Source organism: Mesoplodon densirostris, chromosome 15 (assembly GCF_025265405.1).
Source record: "Mesoplodon densirostris isolate mMesDen1 chromosome 15, mMesDen1 primary haplotype, whole genome shotgun sequence".
In the NCBI taxonomy this organism is placed as follows: domain Eukaryota; kingdom Metazoa; phylum Chordata; class Mammalia; order Artiodactyla; family Ziphiidae; genus Mesoplodon; species Mesoplodon densirostris.
In genome coordinates, this window is record NC_082675.1 from 11,871,126 (window position 1) to 11,894,833 (window position 23,708).

The window sequence follows — 23,708 nt, forward strand, 5'->3', positions numbered from 1 at the left end:
TTCAAGTGCTGCTAGTTCCTGCTTTGCGTATTCTGATGGCTGGAGGGTCATCTTTCTTGTCTGGCTGGGACACGCGCCTTCCCTGGCCAACGCCTTATTTAATGGAACTCTGTAACTCTTCATTTCCTGGACATACGGTGGCAAACAGTTGGCATTTCTCACTTGCTTTCTGGCAGTTCCCATTTTTATAGGAAGCTAACCTGGCTTTTTTTTTATTATAAAGCCCCAGAGTCCCAAGGTTTCATATCCTTGGTGTTAGATTCACAAAGGGCTTGGAAGTTAGAGATTGCCTGCATCTGGAATTGGATGGAGCAGCAACTTGTCGCTTGGCATGAGATTTATTTGCTCCAGGGAGGGGGAAAGAGTGGAGGACAATTAAGTGGGTTTCGAGTTTTGTGGGGTTGGAGCTGCTGAGAAGTGAGTGAGGAGGAGAAGCCACCAAGTGGTTGTAAATCCCTTCTGACAGAACCGAGTATTTTTAAAATAACAGCTGACTTTGAAACCAGCTGCCTTGGGACCTAAAATCAGGCAGAGCTGAGACTGTTTCCACCCACCTGTTTCTTTTATTCGGAGGATCAACACTTGGGGAGGGCAGCCACTGGGAGATGCTCTCTAGAGCCCAGCCATATGGCCTTGGCTGTGCAATCAAGCATGCTGCATTGGTTCTGCCCCAGGGCCTTTGCACTGGCTGGTCCCTTAGCCTGGAACGCTTTTCCCCCAGATTTTCACACAGCTGGCTTCCTTCTTCCTATTCTCGCAGCATGGCTACCTCTCTGGAGCAACTTCCCCCGAGCCTCCTAACTAAAGAGGCCCCCAGCCCCACCACACTTTGTCCGATAAATCTGTTTATTCTCTTCATAGCACTTGTGCCTCTCTGAACATCTCATCGATTTGCTTGCCTGCTTGTTTATCACCTGACTTCTCCTCTGGCCTATCAGCCCCAGGTGAAGATGGGCCTGTCTTGCATTCTGTATCTCCTACACCTAGAACACCACCAGGCCTGTGTGGCACTCACTAAAGGGACAATGATTGTGAACTTCATGATCTCTGGGTCTCAGTAAAATAAGATTGGCTTGAATGGCAGTTCTCCAAGTGGGGTCCCCAGACTACCCACATCTGCATTGCCTGGGAACTCATTAGAAAAGCACATTCTCAGGGCTGACCCCAGACTCCCAGAATCAGAATCTCTTGGGGTGGGAACAGCCATCTTTGTTTTAACAAGCCCTTCCAGGGGATTCTGATGCACACTCAAGTTTGTCAACCATTGCTCCAGTGCTTAAATACCTATGAGGTCCAGGCAGATGGTGTCAATGCAGGAAGTAGACCAGGTGTGGCAGAGGAGACCCTACATGCCCTGTCTAGGGACATTGAAATGTAAGACCAAGCCTGCCTGAAAGCCTAACACCCCGTCCTTCACAAATAGGCCAATTGTTACCCTTAGAACTCCCCAAAAAGCACACGAACAAATAAGCCAAGAATGGTGAAGACACAGGCCCCTGAGAAATTGTTTTTCTTTGGTTGGATGTGATACATGATGCTCTGATGGGACTGTCACTCCCTGGAATCCTGGAAGAGGAGGCCTGGCCGTGGGAAGCAGCTGTAGCGTTGCATCCATTCGTTCCTTCAGAAGCTTTTGTGTGTTGGGAGTACAGCAGCAACCAGATAGGTTAGGCCCTGCCTTCGTGGTGTGTACCGTCTGGAGGGAGAGACAGCCTCTAATCAAAGACTCCAGCTGACACGTGTACAATGACAACCATGGCAAGGGCTGCAAGGATGGAGTGCACAGTGCCACGGGGCCTGACGGGAATAGGGACCTAGCTGGGGAGGCTTTTGAGGACAGATGGGGAGAGCGTTGCTGGCTGAGGAAACAACCCGAGCAAAGGCCCTGAGGTAGGCTGGTGTGGCTGGAGCTCTGTGAGTGAAGGGATGGAGCTGTCTGCAGGGGCCAGACTGTGCAGGGCCTTTGGGTGCTGGAGGAGTTGGGTCTCTATCCAGAGGGCACTGGGGAGTGACTTGGTCAGCTTTGCATTTTGAAGCCACCGCTCGGAGTGCTGGCTGGAGAATGGATTGGGGAAGCCGGAGCAGCCGTGAGGGGCAGTGTGGTCATCCAGGCAGGAGAACATTATTATTAGAAATAGTATTAAAATATTACTAGAAATAATAATATTAGAATATTATTAACCATGAGATGATCCATGTTCAAGGAGCACACGTTGTGGCCAGGCGCTGGGCCAAGCACTGTACTTCTGTGACCCCATTTCACCCTCATGCCCCCCTCTGCGACAGTACTTACTGCCCCACTGTGTTAGTTTCTGATTGCTGCAGTAACAGATTACCACAGACTCAGGGGCTTGGAACAACAAAAATTTATCTTACAGCTCTGGAGGTCCGAAGTCCAAAATGGGTCTCACAGGGTTAAAATCAAGGCCTCGAAGAGCTGCCTTCTATTCTTGGGGCTCTAGGAGAGAATCCGCCCCTTGCCTCTTCCAGCTTCTACAGGCTGCCTGCCTTCCTTGGCTCGCAGCTCCTTCCTCTGTCTGCACAGCCAGCAAAGACCGGTGGTTCTTTCTCACATAACATCCCTCAGCTGCCTCTTCCGTACTCAGATCTCCCTCTGCCTCTCTTTTGCCTCTCGATTCACTTGCCACCTTCCTGTGACTCTCGCCTCCCTTTTATAAGGCTCCTTGTGATGCCATGGTAGGCCCACCCTGGTCATCCAGGGTAATCTCCCCACCTCAAGAACCTTAATTTAATCACAGCTGCAGAGTCCCTTTTGCCATGTAAATGTTTACTGTTTCTGTGGATTGGGGTGTGGATATCTTTGGGGGACCGTTATGGAGTTGACCACACCCACAGTTACAGATATGGACACAGATGAGGCACAGTTAGTCCCCAAGGCCGTGTGGGCTCAGAGGGGGCAGAGCTGGGCAGAGAGCCGGTCTGTCGGTCTTCAGAGGAGGTGGCCCCCAGCTCCCATCCCCCACCATTCACACTGGCCTGGGTCCCCGGCCTTGACGCTGAGGAATTTGCGGGAGAGAAAGGAAACGGCTGCCACGGCATCCAGGTTTCTTTCCCAGCCGCTGTTTTGGCAGAATGAACCAGTTTGGACAGAGGTCCTTGGAGAGAAACCTCTAGATGGTTTTATCTCATTGTTTCTGACAAGCCTCTTTTAGGCTGGTTTACATCAAACGTCTTTCACTTGCCTTGCCATCTGGGCCATAGGTTTACCGTGTCACCTGAGATATGGGGTCAAAAACAGCATTATTTGAGGTGCCTGGGGCCATGGTCGGAAGAGATGTTGACCTGCAGATAAGGTGGAAAATTCCCAGTTTTGCTCCTCTTCTTGGAAAAACATGATCTTTGTTGCAGAGGGAGATACTGTGTGTGCACTCGTGCTTGGGCCTACCGCCCCAGGAGCTAGAGAGGTACTAAATGTATCCTTAAACCACTGAAACACCTTCTCTTGACGTCCAGACTGACTCTGCTACTGAGGCCTGCAGACCTCATAGGCGATAGGTGATGTTAGTAGTGATGTAGCTACCATTCACTGAGGGCCTGTGATGTGCTGGAGTCTGAGAACGTTGTTAAGAAACAAAAGATGGGGGTTAAGAGCGTAAACTCTGGAGCCAGCCTGCCTGGGTTCAAATCAGCTCTACTTAACCTCTCTGAGCCTCAGTTCCCTCATCTGTAAGAATGGGGCTGATCTCGAACTTGATTAATTCAAAGATGCCGTCCATTAGAATATGCGCCGTTTCTTTTATGTACTGCGAAGAGAGAAGGACAGCGCCCGTGAAACTGTGACCTGTCAATGAAAGCAAAACACATTCTGATTTCAGAGATGTTAGTTACAGTGTGAGGAAATGCACATTGGAATCAATGAAATACCTCGAGAGTATCCACCTCCCGGGGCACTTGTGCTTAGGCTGGTGTCAGGCACATAGAAAGGGCTCAGTCCATGTTAGCTGGTGTTGTTTCTATTGTCCCCATTTTACAGATGAGGAAGCTGAGGTTGAAGTCACTTCCCGAGGTCACCCGACAAGCAGTAAATGGTAGAGTTGGGATTTGGGTTCCCTCGGCTGTGTGTCTCTTTCATGGCCCCCACATGTCCAATAACAGGGTACCCACACCATGGATGAGATGAGAGATCAGGAACAGGCTGGCACCATGGCCATGTGTCCGTGAGCAGGTCCTCCACCCCTCTGGGTCTCCACATCCTCACCTGTAAGAGGTGGGTGATAACGTGGACCCTGCAGGGATGCTGGGAAGGATGCCTGGATGTGAGAAAGGTCCCACAGGTGCTCAGTAAACCCTCTTCCTCTCCTCGCTTCCCTTCCCCACCACCCAAGCACAAACAGCTTTTAGGGCACTGGTGTTAGCCACAGAAATCCCGAGCTCGGAGCAGTTGCTGTGGATAGTTGGACTGACTCGCCTGGACAATTGGAGCCTTGGGCACCCTGGACACCTGCCTAATGCCTGCTCCTGCTTAGAGCTCAGCCCTCACCTTCAGCTCAGCCTCGGATAAACACCTGAGCAGGCACCGCCAGGCCTGGAGCCCCTCATTCCCCTGTAGATGCTGCCCCTTGGGGCTGTGTGAAGCGTTTAGAAATAGTTACCTGGGGTGTCAATATTGGCTTAGATTTTAAAGCTTAACACTGTTGTATTAATTGTTCATCCTTTCCTCGCTGATTTTTTTTTAAAGTAAATTGTTCTTGGAAGGATAACATACCTGCCAAAGTGTTCAGATCCTAAGAGCGCAGCCCGATTACTTTCCACTAAGTGCACATCCATATAACCAACACCCAAATCAAAATACAGAGCATCACCTGCCCCCAGCTCCCCCACCCCCTCACCATCCTCCCCACCCACCAAGGGTCACTGCTGTGCTGACTTCTAACACATGGACCAGTTTTGTCTGCTTTTGCACTTTATATAAATGGAGTCATTGAGTGTGTGTGTGGCTTCTTTTGCTCAACATTAGGTTTAGAACTTCATGTCTTTTGCGGTTAGCAGTAGTTTGCTTATTAACAGTCCAGTATGAATATATTTTGTTATACGGATATATCATAATTTATCCATTTTTCTGTCCGTGAATATTTGGGTAGGTTCCAGTTTGGGGCTATTATGAATGGGTTACTATTAACATTCTAGAATATTCTAGTACATTCTGGTACATGTCTATAGGTGAACATGAGTGTGCATGCCTTCTGGATACATACTTAGGAGACGAATTGCTGGTTATGGCTTATTTATTTATTTCACTTAAGTAAAAGTGCCAAGCTGTGGTCGTACCAGTTGATATCTTACCAGCCAGTGTGTGTGTGTGTGTGTGTGTGTCTGTCTGTGTCTGTCTGTCTGTCTGTCTGTCTAGGGGCTCCAGATGCCATAAGGTAGTGAGAGAAGCAAAGACTCTAGCAGCTGCAGCTGGAAAGATGGATGTGAGCAGGGGAAAGGAGACAGGGATGGACATTTGGAGGCTGCAACTTCTATGCAGTTACACTGAGAGTCTGGGAGACTTGGAGCCTGTTGCGATTGTTTGCTTGGCCGTCTGCAGTGGGGACATATTTCTTCTGGGCTCTGGCCTGTAATGAGTGTAGGTGGCTGTTCAAGAACAGAGTCTCCAGGGGAATGAAACCTCCCATGGTCTCCGCCATCCCTAATACTTAAATGTCACTGTGGTCTAATTGGCTGTGCAGCCCACGGCCCCCCTCCACCTCACCTCCAGCAGTAGCAAACCCAATGCCTGAGACAACAAAGCGGGGACAGCCCTGAGTCACCATGGCTGCCCTTCGCCGACTTACTGGGCAACCCTGGACAGGCGGGCGAATCAGACTCCCTGTGAGTCAGCTACTCTGGGAATCTCACCTCAAGCAGGTGAAGAAACGAATCTCAGTTGAAGATCATGGATGATTATAGGTAGCATGGTGGGTAAGTGGATACGTGGATAGGTCATAGACGGACAGAAGGATGTGATGTGTGTATAAGTACGTAATTGATATATAATTTGCACAAGTATGTGTATGTTCAACATTGTATTGATCATTTACCACCTCTCAGAATAGCCAGAGTTTCATGAATACTTACTGTGTTGGGCATGGAGAGTTGCCTGCACCTTGACACGCCTGATTTCATGTGATTCTCGTAAGAAACCTTGTAAAGCAAAAACTGTCGGCCTCGTTTTACAGATAATGAAACTGAGGCTCAGAGAGGTTAGCTCTCCTGCCCAGGGTCACACAGCCACTGACTGACAAACCACGGTTCTAAGACAGTCTGACTCTGGGCCCCTGTTCTAACCACTGCGCTCCACTCCACACCTGCTCCTTCTCTCATTCAGTCCTCATACTAACTCTGTGGGTGGGTATCATTAGCTCCCTTTGATAGATGAGGAATCTGAGGCCCAGAGAGGTTAACCCATCCAAAGACACAACGACACAACGACACATGACAAGTAAAGAGCAGAGCTGGGATTCAAACAGATCTCTCTGATACCTGAGTTCTGGCTATAACCACACAATCTCAGTTAATCCAAGCCCACAGCAGGGCTCAGTAACTACTAAAGGAATGAATACAAACCCAAGAATATTTTAGCAATCAAGTCACAGGTTAAAAGAAAAAGTCATGCCATCATTTAGACGTAGATGGAAAATGAACTTTCCTAATGTCATTCCTTCTTCTTTCATCCAATATTGGATGTGATGAACCAGATGTGATGCTAGGGGTTGGGGGATGCTCTGGTGAATCTAGAACTCATTCATTCACTCGTTGATTCATTCACTCATTCATTTGTGGACTGTTTATCGAGTTCGTGGTCTGTGTGCGCCAGGATTCAGGCTCATTGCAGAGGAAAAGGGTGGGTAAACACGCTGGCAATTAAATGAGGTGTTACTGTCACTGTATAGTGTCCTTTTTCATCTTGTCATTCATCTTGAACCACTGGTCCTCGAAATGAGCTCAGTGAGGCTGAAAATAGTTTGAAAACCCTCTATCCAGACAGACATCTGCTTTGGGGGAGTGTTACTGGTGCTTACACACCCCTGTCTAAAGGCTTGAACACATTATCCACTGATGGTACTTAGTACACATCAGCGACCGCTTTGCTGGTCTTTCATCACTTTCCCCACTCACCAGTGGATCCTGGCAAGTGAGAGCAGCTGGGCCGAGGGGCCGGCAGAGTGCCGTCTGAATGCTGTCTCAGGACCCCATAAGTTATCAGTTTACAAGCAAATTTTTACCTGTGAGAGCCTGTGTTAGACAGCAAAACCTGCTTCTGGGCTAGGCTAGACTCTGCAGGTGTCCTTGGATGCTGGGGGTAGCTGATAAAGATCCTGAAGAACCCCAAAGGAATTGCTCCCAGACCCGAATCCCAGAACCAGAACTGAGGTCCAGTGCAAGGCTGTGGTGGCTTAGTATCTCACAGGCATAATAGTGACATGTCCACACACACCCACTCTCTGTGTGTCACTTTTGTGTGTGTGTGTGTGCCACGTGGCTTGCAGGATCTTTTTTCCCCACCCAGGGATCGAACGCGGGTCCTGGCAGTGAAAGCACTGAGTCCTAACCACTGGACCGCTAGGGAATTCCCTCTATGTGTCACTTTTAATAACTGTTGTGTGTGGCCCTTCTCGTAACAACTGCCAACCATTAATTGTGTCCTTCTGCTTTCCAGCCTCTGTAAGGGCCGGACACTCTACTCTGTGGTCAGGGATGCCAAGATCGTCTTGGATGTCAACAAAACGAGGCAGATTGCCCAGGAAATTGTGAAGGTACCGTAGGGTCTCCCCCTGAACCTCAGAAAGACCCCTCCTGAGACTCATGGTCTGGCTTCAGATCAACAGTCTGGGCTTAAAAGAAATGAAACTTGACCTGAACAATACCAGGCCACATACAACCATTAGGGATGGTCTACTAATGTTTGGTTTCCATCTGGTGCCCCAGCATCATGATAACTGGGTGTGTGCAGAGACCGGGGGGGAGGGACTCTTCTCATTGATAGACTCCCTTTCCCCTTGAAGCCTTGAATTCCCATGAATGTAAGCCATCTCTCTCCACAGCTGCTGGGGAAGCATCAAATTGTTTGGTGGTGTTTGGGATTAAAACAGACAGGAACATCCTGTGTTTTCTGGTGGGTGCCTCGTTAGTCCATCGTCTTCAGGTTTTTATTTCCCATTGGAAGTGTCAGGACTGAGCTGCAAAAAGAAATAAAAACGTGACTGCTCATTAAGGCAAAAAGAGAAATGTAGACATTTCACCCTTAAGCTTGGCCTCCATAGACCCTTCTCCATGTTCTGGATGATCGCCTCATGATATGTCTCTTGAGGCGCACAGTGAAATTCTGCAGTTGTGGGGGTTAAGTAGATCTAAGGCACAAGTCTCCTGCAGAGGAGTTATTTTGCAGAATGGAAGTGGAGAAGATGGCTGATGGGATTCCTTACTCTGGGGGCCTCTTTTCAGGTTTGTCCCCGCCCCTTTCCCTCTGGGGAGATCTTCCTTCGTTTCTTCTTCAGGAAGCAGAAGAGCTTAGATGGAGGTGGTTTTGCTATGATCTGAGGGTGGTGGCAGGTTTCTGTCTTGGGGACCCTGCCTGTTCCCACTCGCCATGCCTTCTCCACCCCACCTGCAAACCTTGGCATTTGGGTCCCAGATCTGCAGCTGTTCAGTGTGGTTTCAGTGGAAAGGCAAGGCGTGTGAACCATGAACCCAAGCCAGGCTGGCAGTGAGCGCATGGGTGTCCTCTGGCAGCTCCCTGTGTCCTTGTTTCTTGCAGGGCATGGGCTACCTCCACGCCAAGGGAATCCTGCACAAGGACCTCAAGTCCAAGAACGTCTTCTACGACAACGGCAAAGTGGTGATCACAGACTTCGGGCTCTTCAGCATTTCCGGGGTGCTGCAGGCTGGCAGGTGAGTGGTGGTAGAAGGGCCCAGAGGGGTTCTTGACAGATGACGGTCGGGGGATGAGAAGTCACCCAGATGGCTTCAGTGACCTCGACGCGATGCTGGACCTGAGGTCGCTTAGCTGCGCGGCTAGGCTGCTGAGCCCATGATGCAGTGCGGATGCCTAGGTCACACTCTGAGTCCCATGGGGCCTGTCCTGGAAATGGCGCCTTTGGGCACAAAGCATCCTTCAGTCCTGCAACGCCCTTGCCCTTGAGTTTCACTGGAAGACACTCTCGTTACTCCAAGCATGCACATGGAAGTTGGGCTCCCCCAAGCACCCTTGCTCAAAGTTTTCTTATGAATCCCGTTGTTTTAGTACAGCAGGAGTGTAGTTAAGAGCAAGGGATTTAAAGTCGGACCCACCCGGGGCCCAACTTGGCTCTGCCACTCAGGAACTGTGCCTTCACTTTCCTGCAAGAAAAAATGATGGGTGTGATGATTCCTGCCTCAGAGGGTCGTTGTGAGGGTAGAATAAGATGACATCCAGCAAGCATCCAGCACAATGCCTGGAGCACATCAAGCACTACAAATAATACTGGGCTGGCCAAAAAGTTCGTTCGGGTTTTTCTGTAACGTCTTATGGACAAACCCGAACGAACTTTCTGGCCAACCCAGTAGCTTCTGTGGAGTTGTTGTAATTAGTATTAATTTGCATATACCTCCTCAGTATCACCCAGGAGGGTCATTAACTATTGTTAAGTAATAAACTCTCAGCCACCACTCACCCTAGAGCAAGCTACCTTGAGTTGACCATGTGAAAAACAGCTTGATCCCAAATAGATAATTCAGAAGGTCTGCCCTTTGTGACTTTTAACTTGGAGTATGTACTACACACACACACACACACACACTTTAAACCCAGCATGTTCTCTCTAATCATGCCTCTTTTAATAAACGGTATGCCTCTCCAGAAAGGCAGCACCCCCCAAGCCCTGGTTTCTCTCATTGTACTTCCATTTCAGCTGCTTTGGAGAATCCCTGATCCCTTTGAGGTATACCCAGGAGCCCCCCAACAAAGTGAATTTTGTTCATGCTCTGTAGTACCTTGAATCTCAGTTAGACCATCTGAAATTTGGTGGAGCCTGATCTAGCTGTTCCTGTGTGTTGCAGTAACAAGCAGAAGCTGAAGGGTTTTTTTTTTAGATTTTACTCCACCCAAAGAGATTCATCTCCAAAACTACATCTAGTCCCTAAGATAAGAAAGTAAGTAGACAGGAAATTAACAAATGGATCAATGGGTAGATGGAGAGAGTCATCAAGTCAGAACCCAAGAAGCCAAGAACCCACTTAGGTTCCGGTTTACTGGTTGGGGAATCGCTCCCTCCCTGTTTCCATTGCCCCAGGCCAAGGGCCGAGGAAGCAGTTGGTGACATCACTATGAACCCAAGTATTTGTGTCAAGACAAGAGGTTCAGCAGGCGTTGTCTTTAACCTAGCTCAAGGCTCTTAAGAAAAAAAAGATCAGATTCCTCCCTCCTGGTGGCAGGTCCACATGCTTTCTCCTTGTCAGTGGCTTCTCCCCCAAAAACCAGAGGGCCTCTGATCTTTTCCCTTTACTTATTTATTAAAATTTATTTATTTTTGGCTGCATTGGGTCTTCGTTGCTGCACACAGGCTTTCTCTAGATGTGGCGAGCGGGGGCTACTCTGTTGTAGTGCACAGGCTTCTCATTGCGGTGGCTTCTCTTGTTGCGGAGCACAGGCTCTAGGCACGCGGGCTTCAGTAGTTGTGGCACACGGGCTCAGTAGTTGTGGCTCGTGGGCTTAGCTGCTCCGTGGCATGTGGGATCTTCCCAGACCAGGGCTCAAACCCGTGTCCCCTGCATCGGCAAGCGGATTCTTAACCACGGCGCCACCAGGGAAGTCCCTGATTTTTTCCCTTTAGATTCATGGTTTTCTGAAGCCACAGGGAGACGAGAAAGCAAAGGGAAATGGAATGACCTTCAGCTCATTCATGAAGGCCCAGTGTCAACCAGGAAGGGAGTGCAAGTCAAGGGCAAGGTGGCTTCTGGTCTTGTCGCCCAGACAGCACACCACACCCACCCCCACCGTGCCCCAGCCTGGCTGTCAATGCAAACCCAGTTAGTGTTGCAAGAGGCCAGGGAGCCCTCAGCAATCTCTCCCAACCAGAGATCCACAGTGTCTGGCTACCCAGGAGTAGCCATCGGTGGCTTCCTGTGCTTTTTTCCCTGTTGGAGGGAAAATAGGGCTTAGTTCAGAGCTTTGCTCCCAAATGGTGTGCTATAGAATTCGTGTAGAATTGTGGTTAGGAGTTTAGTCGCTGGAGTTTTAAAGACTTGCAGTCAAACGGATATTAGTTCTTTCACTTGTTACCTCCATGGCTTTGGGAGGGCCGTTTAAGCTTTTTGAGGCTATTTCCTGACCCATAGAACAGGGGTGGTATCCATCTGATTGTGGGCACATAAGAACTAAGCTGGGTGGACAGCCTGACATACAGGAGGTACTCAGCAGGAGTTACATGCCTTCCTACCCTTCCCTCGGTTAGACCTTGGGGTACTGACAGTGCTGGGTGCCCAGAAAGGGGAGATCAGCCGAGCCTGGGGCAGGGGCGGGGCTCGCAGTAAAGTGAGCACGTTCTGAGCATCCAGACGGATGCCAGGGCTTCCCCTGAGCCCGTCCCCGGCATTGCCTTGCCTACAGCTGTTCTGCCATCATCCAGAAAAGTTGTCATTTGAGATGCCAGTGGTATCATGCCAGTTGCCCACAGGCTGTTACTGATCATAATAATAACCATAATGAAGATGATTTGGGTTGGTCACCGATGGGTCCATCACCGTGGGAACAGGACACCCCGGGGTGTCTGTGCCAGGCCTGGCTCCCAGCCCCCTCTAGGCACGTGCTCACATCCGCCCCAGGATGATGGTTATCGAGTGGCCAGCACCCTCCTTCCTGGCCCAGCCCTACAATTCCAAACCTCCACTGCCCCAGTGAGTCAGGAGGAGGCGGAAGGGGCTGTTGGATGAGATGGGAACAGGGACGTTTGCCCTGTTGGCAGCAGCATTCCACTCCACCCCACCCCACCGGGCCTGGTCATGCCAGGAGAATGGCGGCTGGCCCAGGCCACGGCCCCTCTTTCTTAGATGACATTCTTACTTTGGACTCTAATCTCCGTTCCATTTCTGAGTCCTCAAGCTACAAAAAATTCCCTAGGGAATAGTGATGTCCAGTAATCATGTGGGCAGCTGACCCAGCCCTACTCCTTTCCATCCTTGCACCGGCCATGTGGAGTCCAAGTTCATGTGCCCATTTTGCAAACAAACTTGGACGGGAAAGTAGAGACCCAGGTCTGCTCAAGGACAAACAGCTAGTAAGCAACAGATGGGTCCTTAAACCCCTGCCAGTGTCCCCAATTCTAGAAGCCAGAACTCACTGGACACTGCCGACTCACAGGCTCGCCAGTGGATTTGAGTGCTATTTTCCGGCTCCAGCAGAGGATGTGTCCTGTCAGGTCTGCTGTGTAGAGCATAGGAGCACGTCATGTGTCACTAAAGCTGAAAGTGAAATTTGGATTATTTCCTTGTTCTATGTATAAATTAGAACAGTGATTTTTTTCAACTGGGACTCTCCCACCCCCCAGAGACATTTGTGATGTCTGGACACATTTTTGGTTGTCACAACAGGGAAGGGGCTGCTACTGGCATCTAGTGGGTAGAGGCAAAGGATGCTGCTACACATCCTGCAGTGCCCAGGATGGTCCCTCCACCACGAAGAACTGTCCAGCCCAAAACCCAGAACTCCAAACTCCTGGAGCCTCTTCCGTCAGGGTTCTCTCATCCCCTCACACGTGTGGTCCACAAGCTGACTTTAGGGAGGATGCGAACAAACATTTTTTACCTTAATTTTAACGTGTACTAAACAAGTGCTAGTTTCCATTTACGATCACGTTAAAAGGTAACCTGTTAAAATACATATAAATGAAAAAAAATCCATTTGTAGTAAGTGATCATCTAGAGCAGCGCTTTCCAATATGGTAGCCGCATATGGCTATGTAATTGTAACTTTAATTAAAATTAAATAAAACTAAAAGTCCAGTTCTTCATTTGCACTGGCTGGATTTCAAGTCCTCAGTAGTCCTGATGGCTAGTGGCTCCCATATTGGACAGCAGAGATGGAGAACATTTCCATCATCATGGAAAGTTCTGTTGGATAGCACTACTGTGGAAGGTGTTCAGATAGGGCAATAATCGTGATTATGGGATATGCATGAGTACAGTTAAGGGAGCAGTGCCTCATACCTTAAATAGCTCAAAGCTCACCCTGGAAGATGTATAAAATCCAGCCAGCCCCAGGTCTCCAGCAGGTCCCCACGTGCTGGAGGATCTGGTCCTCCATGATCTCACTCTTGATGGTTTGAGAGATCCATCCCACTCTCCCTGTGTTAACTGACCTTTTTCCAGGAGTCTTGAATCAGTGGAAACCTCATAGAAGTTCAGATTTCAGTCCCAAATAGAAAGCTCTGTACTTGCTGAAGACTTACAATACGAAGAAGGGAGCCAGTATCCTTTGTCTTCTAAGAATTTGTCTTCTAAGAATTTCACCCACCCATAGATGTGGTTGAAGAGTTATATGCACAGTACCTACCCAAGGATGTGCACTGCAGCTTTGTTTATAATGATGAGAGAGGGAATCACCTGAGACCCATCAACAAGGGAATTGTCGTGTACAGTTTAATGGATACGTGGGGTAGCATGATATGTCCCCACTACGCTGATGTTCTTTGGGTTTCTAGAACACCCCAAAGAGGGCCTGCCTTGGGCCTTTGTCCTAACTTCTCTTCTGCCTAGAACATTCTTCTCCTTGTTCGTATGGCTGGATCCTTTATGTCATAAAAATCTTAGCTCACATTTTACCTCAAGTAAGCTCCCTCTTATCTTTGACACATTCTCCCATTTTAATCTTTCCTATTTAGATAATTCATTTGTCATCACTTTCCCCTACCAAACTACAAGCTCCAGGAGGGCAGGGACTTTGTCAATCTTGTTCACTGCTGTGGTCCCAGTGCAGAGAACAGAGCCTAGGCATAGTGGGTGCTCATAAATACAGTCGGTCCTCATTATTCACGGATTCCATATTTGCAAATTCACCTACTCACTAAAATTTACTTGTAACCCCCGAATCAATACTCATGGCACATTCACAGTCATTCGTGGACATGTACAGGGTGGTGAAAAACTTGAGTCATCTGATGCACCTGTTCCCAGCTGAGGTCCAAGGAGAGGATGCTGTGCAGTTTTGTTTCAGCTCTCATCAGCGATGACCAGAGGATGGAGATGGGATGGTGCAGTGCAGGGCAAGAAGCTCCAGCTCTGGGGCCAGTTGGATGGGTTTTGCCATTCTGCCCGCTGGTAGTGGGGCAGCCTCAGGGCAAATCACGTAATACTTCTGAGCCTCATTTTCTCTTGTGTAAAATAAAATAGACTAGGATGAATTGTTTCTAGGATTTAAGATTATAATCTTTCTGAGATGTGTGCATGCGTGTGTATATATATATTTCCTCCAGGAGCAAAAACTCAGTTTTCACTAATTCAGTGTTTGCTGAGACTTTATAGAACAGCCACGAATAACAAGAATCGGCTGTATTTGTTAAATGAAGCTGGAGAAGGGGGCGCCTCAGAGGAGAAGGGGGCGCCTCAGAGGCGAAGGGACATGATGACTGTTTGGGTGTTGGGTGTCTCTCCAGATCAGCCTTTCCTGCACCTCCCACTGAGTTTTGGCCTCAAGCACAAGGTCAGGCAGTGCTTGATGGGGGGCTAGGGATGGGGGAGGAACACAAGAAAGCCAGCAGAGGTGGTCCAGGGACTTGGGATCCGTGATGGAGGACTGGTCCTCCCTGGGCTGTGAAACGGGGCTCACTCTGTGCTTTGCTTCTCCAGGCGTGATGACAAGCTGCGTATCCAGAGCGGCTGGCTGTGCCACTTGGCCCCGGAGATCATCCGCCAGCTGTCTCCGGACACAGAGGAAGACAAGCTCCCCTTCTCCAAACACTCAGACGTCTTTGCGCTCGGGTAGGTGGCCCACCCTGGCTTTTGAGAGCCCCAGCCTGGGCAGAGGGGCATTTCCCAAAGCATTCCTGTAGTGCTTTTGGAAGGGACAGGGCATCTGTCTGCGGAGGAAAAGGTGGCTGGATTTCTGGGTGAGTTAGTGGGGATCTGAGTGGGCTGTAGTAGAGAGACCCTAGCAAACCTTCATGCCTGGTTTCTAACTGGTTGTGTGACCATGGCAAGTTACCTGATTCATTCATTCATTCATGCAATAGCTATTTACTGGGTGCCTATTATTAACAAATTGTCAAAAACTAGTGGCTTAAAATGACCTTTATTATCTCAAGTTTCTGTGGCCAGGAGTTTGGGCGTGGTTCTGAACTGGCTCAGGATCTCACATTAGGCTGCAGTCAAGATGTTGGCCAGGGCTGCAGTCTCATCTGAAGGTTTGACAGTCTGAGGATCCATCTCCAAGGTGGCCTGCTCACCTGGCTGTTGGCAGGAGGCCTCAGTTCCTCACCACACAGGCCTTTCCAAAGGCTGCTTGAGTGACCTCACAACATGGCGGCAAGAAGCTGCATTGCCTTTATGACCTAGTCGCAGAAATTATACATCGTCACTTCTACCGTATTCTGTTTGTTAGAAGCAAGTCAGCAAATCACGGGGAGGGGAATTAAGCTCTACTTTTTACAGGAAGGAGTATCAAACAATTTGTGGGCATTTTAAAACCACCATAGGTCCCTATTCTCTCTTGTCTGGTGGAAGACAGACAAGGAAACAGTTTTTTTATAAAATTCTGTGATAAGTGCTATGCTGGGGATAAACACAGGACTGTGGGAAGAAAGGAGGAATTAAATCCAACCTGGGAGATCAGAGAGAGCTTCTTGGAGGAGGTGACTCCTGAGCCTGTGTTAAAGATTGAGTGTAAGTAGTCCAGGTGAGGGTAAGGTGAAGTGTTCCAGATAGAAGGAGCACATGAAAAGCAACAAGGGTGAAAAAGAACAAATTGCCCACAATGGAGGAATATTTGGGGAGCAGGAGTGGAGGGAAGAAGAGGAAGCTGATGGATGGAGAATCAGGAAAAAATGAGCCTGGGGTGGTGAGATGAGAAACTAGAGAGGAAGGAAGGTATTCTGCAGGGACCTAGAGGCTGAGTTAAGGAGTTTTCATCTTCAGGGCAGTAGGGAGCCACTGATGGTTATTGAGCAGGAGAGTGACATAATCACACTTTGAGCTTTAGAACAATCACTACTGTGTTGAAAATGGAAAGGAGAAGGACAAGATTGGGGCCGGTTGACCAATCCAGGGGGGAGATGCTGAGATTCTCTGCTGAATCAGTGCCAGTGGGTGTGAAAGCTGGGATTGGACATAAGCAGCATTTTGGGGGTGGAAGTGATAGGGCTTGATTGTTGGTTTAAATGTGGGTGACGCCAGATATCTGCCTGAAGCACCTTGGTAGAGAGTAGTGTCATTCACCAAAGTAGAGACCCTGGAGGTGGGGCAGGGTTGGGGCATGCCAGGAAGGCAGAGAGGGCAGATTTGGACACAGTGAGTTTGAGCTATCTTGGAGACAGCCGAGGGGAGCAACCAGAAGGTGGCTGAACCTACACATTTTAAGTTTGGGAAAGAAGAGTTCAGGACTTGTCGGCAAAGAGAATAACTGCAGTCGTGGGAGAGAATGAGATGTCTTTGAAAGTACAGAGGAGGGAGAGAGGGTCCAGGGCACAGCCCTAAGATGCCAATCCAGACGCTCTGAGAAGATACAGCAGGAAGGCTTCCATGCGCCTATCCCTCAGGTGGCCCTGCTAATCCTCACCTTACCTCGACCATGGGGGCGGTTACATGGACTGGCAGAGATAAGCTGGGAAAGCTGTTTGGGAAAGTTGGAGGCTTGCAGATGTGTGCAGTTAGATTTAGCGCCACCAAGAGATGTTACAGAGAACGTCTTCCATGGAAAAGCACCCCTGCTGCGTCCTCTCTATAAATCGGGGTGGGGGCAGTGTTTGCTGGCACATCAGGATTCTCGCCATCTGTCACTTGGGCCCCTTAAGAGGCTGTCACTTGCCCTGATTAGTTTATGCCCAAATCTTTATCTAGTTAGATACTATTATCTGAAACCAAATTGCAATAATTAAGTTGGTATATTTTACTATCAATTTAGCAAAAGAAAAAAGAATGTAATTAACAAAATATACCAAAGTAAGTAATTGGTTTTCCACTGGAGTTTTCATCTTTAGCAATTTTTTTCCCCTTCAAGCGAGTTTCTCTTGAAAGTTAGGTTTGAAAGGAAGTTTTAATGAGGCTTTTATTCCTGACACTGCTGAATTCCGAGGGGCCTGGTGCTCCTGGTTTCCTGCCAATTAGGTGCATCTTGTTGCTTGGGAACATCATGCTGGGGCATGACTTAGAACAAAAATGGACTTTTAAAAGTGTATTGAGCACCGTGTTAAGCTTGTTATGGGCGCTGTCTCATGGCATCTTCAGAAGCACACTTTGAAGCAGGTACCATTGTTCCCAATTGATAGATGAGGAAACTGAGGTTCCGAGTGGCTTAGTGACTTGCCTTATGGTAATCAGCAATGAAGCTGGGAGTCAAACTTGGGACATCCTGACCCCAGGATTGGAGCTTTTAACCACAGAGCCCCCAGGCTGGAGAGTCATTTCACCACTCAAAGCCCTACTTCCCTCAGCCATAAATCAAAGATAATAAAGCCCATTGAGATGTTCTAAGGATTGAATGAGAAAACACCTGTAAGGCTCACAGCACAAGGCCAGGCTCCTGATAGGCCCCCTTCCCCCGTTCACATGAGTGGTGCCTACCCTCTGTGTGTGCCTCCTTCACTAGGCCCCAACCATCAACTAGAGGGTTGCCCTTCCAAATAGTTCACTGCCCCAATTACAAAGGACCCTCAAATGGGATGGAGTGTAGGTTTCTCAGTATAGCATAATGGCCAATGGTGTACTTCTGTAGTCAGATGGCTTCAACTCTGACTATACCTCTTATTTTGCTGTATGACCCTGGGTAAGCTATGTAACCTTTGTGAGCCTCAGTTTCCCCAGCTGTAAAATGGAGCTGCTAATAGCACTTCTTGTTTAAAATGTGGGTTTTATTATTATTCGGGTTTGATGGGGCCAATAGATCAGGAAACAACTACCACTGGATAGTTCGTTATTCACAGTCCCCAGAAGGAGAGGGCACGTCATACCACGCGGGGCCACACAGGGAAGCACCAGGGTCAGTCGGGAGGCAGAGGGAACAGGAAGAAAATGTGGGCAAGAGCCGTTATTGTGGTTTTCTCGGGAAGGAATGGGCGAGGCAGGGTAAGCAGGCTTAGCGTTGGCCAGTTGAACTAACTTCAGTGGACTCTGGGGTATGGGGGCTGTCCTGAGTAGGGAGGGGGAATATTGGCCCTGAGCCTGATAGAGGAGATGGAGGGATGGTGGAGGACTTCGGATTGGTTAGTTTGCGTATGAAAAGCCCACTTACAGGTCAGTCCTTTACTATCTCTAGGAATTGGCTAGCCCTGGGAGGGGCAGTCCCTCCAGGGTCAGCAAGGCCCCAGATAGCAGAACATCAGAATAAAAGGCATGCTAATACACCTCCCCCATAATCATCGTAAATATAAAAGGCTAAGATGAGTGTCTAGCACAGAGTGAAAACTCAATAAGTGTTATTGTTTATGATGAAGAGAACTAGAATCATCCAGCACTTAACCTGAGAACTTCCTGACCACCTAACTCAACATCCCAGCACCTGAGCCCCAGAGGGATGAGAAGATGCTCACTGAGAGGCGGACCCCGAGAAATAGCTGGTTTGATACAGCCCTCTGTCAGTAAAAAGGATGACTGAGTGCTTCGTGTTCTTTAAAGCAAATTGACATAAATTATCTTAGGTTAGAAGAAAGGTCATTTCCTACGATTGTTTCAGTTAGTCCCTGAGTTGGGGAATCTTCTCAGTGAGTTGAGACCTATCCCCACCGTACAGCTCGGTGACACCCCAGCATCCTCTGAACACCCCGACGCGTGCGCCATGGTCCTCACTGCCGCCCACACCTCCCAGCATCATTTACGCACTGCCCAGCCCACCTCCCCGTCCGTCCCTACCTGCCGCTCACTGCAGCAGGCAGTCGTTTCTTCCGTCATTACAACGTCATGATTTATGAAACAGACCATAACATAGTGGATCTCTCTAGAATAATTCCGGCATCGAGTTGTTCTGGCATTCAGCCTCCCAGATAAACATTCTTCCACTGCACTTTTATCATCATTCTCATTTGGCAAGTAAGGAAACCTGGATTCAGAAGGGAAGCAACCTACCCAGTGACGTATTACTAGCATAGAATAGAATCAGGACTTGAACCCCAGGCAGTCTGACCCTCAGATTGTTTTTTTTTTTTCTTTCCACTGTTTCAAAGGAAGTTTCCTTCTTAGAAAACACAAATATAATAGAAAAAAATTCTGTCCTTTCTATCACTGAGAGGTAGCCCTTGTTAACATTTTGCTGTGTTGCTCTTATTCTCTTGTCCATCCATATATAGTGGTATTTAAAAAGCATAACATACCTTATATACAGTTTTGTGTCCTGCTTTTTTCACTTAAAATTATATTTTGAGCATTTTTTATGTCAGCAAAATTTCTTTGAAATGTTATAATAATAATAATAATAATAATAAATATCTTAGTTTATGGATTTACCATAATACATGTAACCAATTCTTGTTATTTTTTAATCTTTATTGGAGTATAATTGCTTTACAATGTGATGTTAGTTTCTGCTGTACAACAAAATGAATCAGCTATATGTATACATATATCCCCATATCCCCTCCCGCTTGAGCCTTCCTCCCACCTTCCCTATCCCACCCCCCTAGGTCATCACAAAGCACTGAGCTGATCTCCCTGTGCTATGCATCTGCTTCCCACTAGCTATCTGTTTTACATTTGGTCGTGTGTATATGTCCATGCCACTCTCTCACTTCGTCCCAGTTTACCCTTCCCCCTCCCCGTGTCCTCAAGTCCATTCTCTACATCAGCGTCTTTATTCCTGCCCTCCACTAGGTTCATCAGTACAATTTTTCTAGATTCCATATATATGTGTTAGCATACGGTATTTGTTTTTCTCTTTCTGACTTACTTCACTCTGTATGACAGACTCTAGGTCCATCCACCTCATTACAAGTAACTCAGTTTCATTCCTTTTTATGGCTGAGTAATATTTCATTGTGTATATGTGCCACATCTTCTTTATTCATTCATCTGTCGATGGACACTTAGGTTGCTTCCATGTCCTGGCTATTGTAAATGGTCCTGCAGTGAACACTGTGGTCATGACTCTTTTTGAATTATGGTTTTCTCAGGGTATATGCCCAGTAGTGGTATTGCTGGATCATATGGTAATTCTATTTTTAGTTTTTTAAGGAACCTCCATACTGTTCTCCATAGTGGCTGTATCAATTTACATTCCCACCAACAGTGCAGGAGGATTCCCTTTTCTCCACACCTTCTCCAGCATTTATTGTTTGTAGATTTTTTGATGATGGCCACTCTGACCAGTGTGAGGTGATACCTCATTGTAGTTTTGATTTGCATTTCTCTAATGATTAGTGATGTTGAGCATCCTTTCATGTGTTTGTTGGCAATCTGTATATCTTCTTTGGAGAAATGTCTGTTTAGGTCTTCTGCCCATTTTTGGATTGGGTTGTTTGTTTTTTTGATATTGAGCTGCATGAGCTGCTTGTATATTTTGGAGATTAATCCTTTGTCAGCTGCTTCGTTTGCAAATATTTTCTCCCATTCTGAGGGTTGTCTTTTTGTCTTGTTTATGGTTTCCTTTGCTGTGCAAAAGCTTTTAAGTTTCATTAGGTCCCATTTGTTTATTTTTGTTTTTATTTCCTAGGAGGTGGGTTTTATTACTCTAGGAGGTGGGTCAAAAAGGATCTTGCTGTGATTTCTGTCACAGAGTGTTATGCCTTTGTTTTCCTCTAAGGGTTTTATAGTGTCTGGCCTTACATTTAGGTCTTTAATCCATTTTGAGTTTATTTTTGTGTATGGTGTTAGGAAGTGTCAATTCTTGTTATTGAACAATTGTGTTGTTAGGAAGTGTCAATTCTTGTTATTGAACAATTGTGTTGTTAGGAAGTGTCAATTCTTGTTATTGAACAATTGTGTTATTGCTACTTTTTTCAATGTTCTATATAATGGTGTACAGAAGATCCTTGTAATTGAGTTTTTGTCTCTATCCCTTATATTCCCGTTAGAGTAGTTTCCTAAAATTACAAGCATGGGGTCAGAGATCCTAGGCACGTTATATTAGACTGTTCAGGTTCTAGCTTTTGATTCATTTTAATTCAGACACCAGAGAAGATATCCTGGGATAAGCATGACTTCTAAGACATTGACAAAGCTTTATTTACATCTTAGGTAGCAAAACACCAACCCTGTGAGGCAGAAACTAGGGGCCCAGAGTGGTTAGCCAGCAGGCTGACTGGGTGGGTGTGTGTTGGCAAGGGGACACAGAGTTGCAAGTGACATATCACACCCTTTAACAATGTCTGCCAACAGGACAATCTGGTATGAACTCCATGCCAGAGAGTGGCCTTTCAAGACCCAACCAGCAGAGGCAATAATCTGGCAAATGGGCACAGGCATGAAACCCAACCTCAGCCAGATCGGCATGGGAAAAGAAATCTCGGTAAGTCTCAGGATAGTGCCAGGTCTGGGGCATGAGGGGAGAAGCAGACACAATTCTGGGCCTTCTTTTTCCTGCATGTTAATAAGGTTGCAGACGCTTTCCTGGAGGGTGACAAAAAAGCCTGCCCACAGACTTGTCAGGTAATGATTTGGAGCTTAGAAGGCAAAGCTTTTGAACTGTGCCTGCAGTTCAGGTTCCTACTCTCAGGGCACAGTAATACTTGGCCAGGTTTTTCCTAGCAAGGGATTACTGAGCCTAGTAGAACCAGTGAATCCCTCTTTTTCTGTGATTTTTTAAAGACATACATTAAGATATCACTGGTATTAATGATTCTAATTTTATTTGGATCTACATAAAATTTTTAAGGCATTATCCAACTCAGAACAAGACATATGGAAACAGAGAAACCTGAGTATAAATTAGTAATCATCCTCTAAAACACATCAGGAAGAATCCTCTTTTGATCAGAAGATAGATGTGTCAGGGAAGGTGTAATTATCTGGTGTGTTTTTAAGGATTACCTGTCTCTAGATTTCCTTTCTCAAGTGAGACAATTACTAAGAGTAATTTTCCTGTCTGTGACTTTAAGGGCGCTTATAATATTAGGACATGGATAGAAGCTTCAGGATTCCCTTTTCTCCCCCCTTTTTTAGAAAAATGCCAAGAAACTCCTTGGGGAGCATTATTGATTTCAGTGTATCCCAGACCTTCTATAATAGGATTTACCTAGTTTGCTATATAGGCTTAGAAAGTGGATGAGTAAAAGGATGGATGATGCCATGGGTGAGTGATGCATGGCTGGATGATAGATGAAGGATAAATACATGAACTGAGATGAATAGACAGGTGAATGGGTGGATGGATAGATGGATGGATGGATGGATGGATGGATGGATGATGGAGGAATCTGGCAGTGAAACAAATGGGTAGACAAACAGACAAATCCAATGAGATGTCAGGAAGTTACTAGTTACATTAAATCACCATGTCGGTTTCTTTTAGGACATTCTTCTCTTCTGCTGGGCCTTTGAACAAGAAGAGAGACCTACCTTTACCAAGCTCATGGACATGCTGGAGAAACTGCCAAAGCGAAACCGCCGCCTGTCTCACCCTGGACATTTCTGGAAGTCTGCAGAGTAAGTGTTCCCCCTTAGCATCTCTCCCCACTGCCCTGTCCTCTGGCCTTTGTCACCTTTTTGCTCCCCTCCCCAGCTCCTCTGCCAACCATCTCCTTTCCGTGTACCCACCTCCATCCCCAGCGTACCACCCTTCCCCACCGTGTTTCTGTTCAGGGGAATCTCCTCTGCAGTTTGGGTCCTAGAGGCTGCCATACGGGGCCTGGATCCCTGTGGCTATCGTGGCTGCCTCATTGCCTGTTTCTTCCTGATGAAGTTTATGCCCCAGTGAGTCTGAGCATCACATGGTGAGGTGGTACCCTGAACCCGCCAAGCCCTTCATGTCAGCTATTCATCAAAGTAGAAGAGTCCTGGGGTGGACCTATTTCACGGACGATGGATGGGCAAGGTGTCTGTGTCCTATTCCTGTACCCACGGCAGACATGACTAATCTGTCACAGCGCATCTGCCATCTCTCAGTGGTACTCATCAGCAGTTATTTAGAATCAGTGCATGGATGCCTTTCCTGGCCATTCCAGATTTACCCAGCCTCCTTCTTTTACACATGGAGAAACCGTGGCCCCGAGACATTCAGCAACTCACCCACATCTGCATGGGGTGTTGGTGACAAAGCTGGGAACACGGGTCAGGTCCCAACTCCCTAGTCTAGAGTTGGCTGTCCCCACAACATCAGCCCCTCTAGATTCCTCACTCACACTCATCCGGCTTTGAGATGGTCACTCTGCTGCTGTGGTCCTTTCAGAAACCACCTGGGTCGGCAGTGGATTGGGGGAGGGCTTGGCTACAGTAGGCCCAGTATCTGGGTCCTGTCTAGGGCTTTGTAATCTGCACAGGGGACCAACCAAGGTCTCAGCTGCAGCTGGCACGTTCCCAGGAGGAGGGCAGCTAACTCGAAACTCGCCTCTGGGATCTTGGGTTTGCCCCTCCATGGCTCACATCAGAGGAGCTGG

At 47.6% G+C, this 23,708-nt stretch overlaps 1 protein-coding gene across 1 annotated transcript in view; it reads left to right on the forward strand.

Annotated features, from left to right (window-relative positions):
• The window catches only part of KSR2 (kinase suppressor of ras 2), a 400,863-nt gene extending 378,101 nt beyond the window's left edge, over positions 1–22,762 (forward strand). The window contains exons 15-19 of the mRNA XM_060119067.1: positions 7,664–7,760; positions 8,762–8,895; positions 14,824–14,955; positions 21,493–21,622; positions 22,625–22,762. Of these exons, the coding sequence (XP_059975050.1) occupies positions 7,664–7,760; positions 8,762–8,895; positions 14,824–14,955; positions 21,493–21,622; positions 22,625–22,762 (631 nt within the window). The remainder of the gene's footprint in view (positions 1–7,663; positions 7,761–8,761; positions 8,896–14,823; positions 14,956–21,492; positions 21,623–22,624) is intronic.
• The last annotated feature ends 946 nt before the right edge of the window (positions 22,763–23,708 follow it).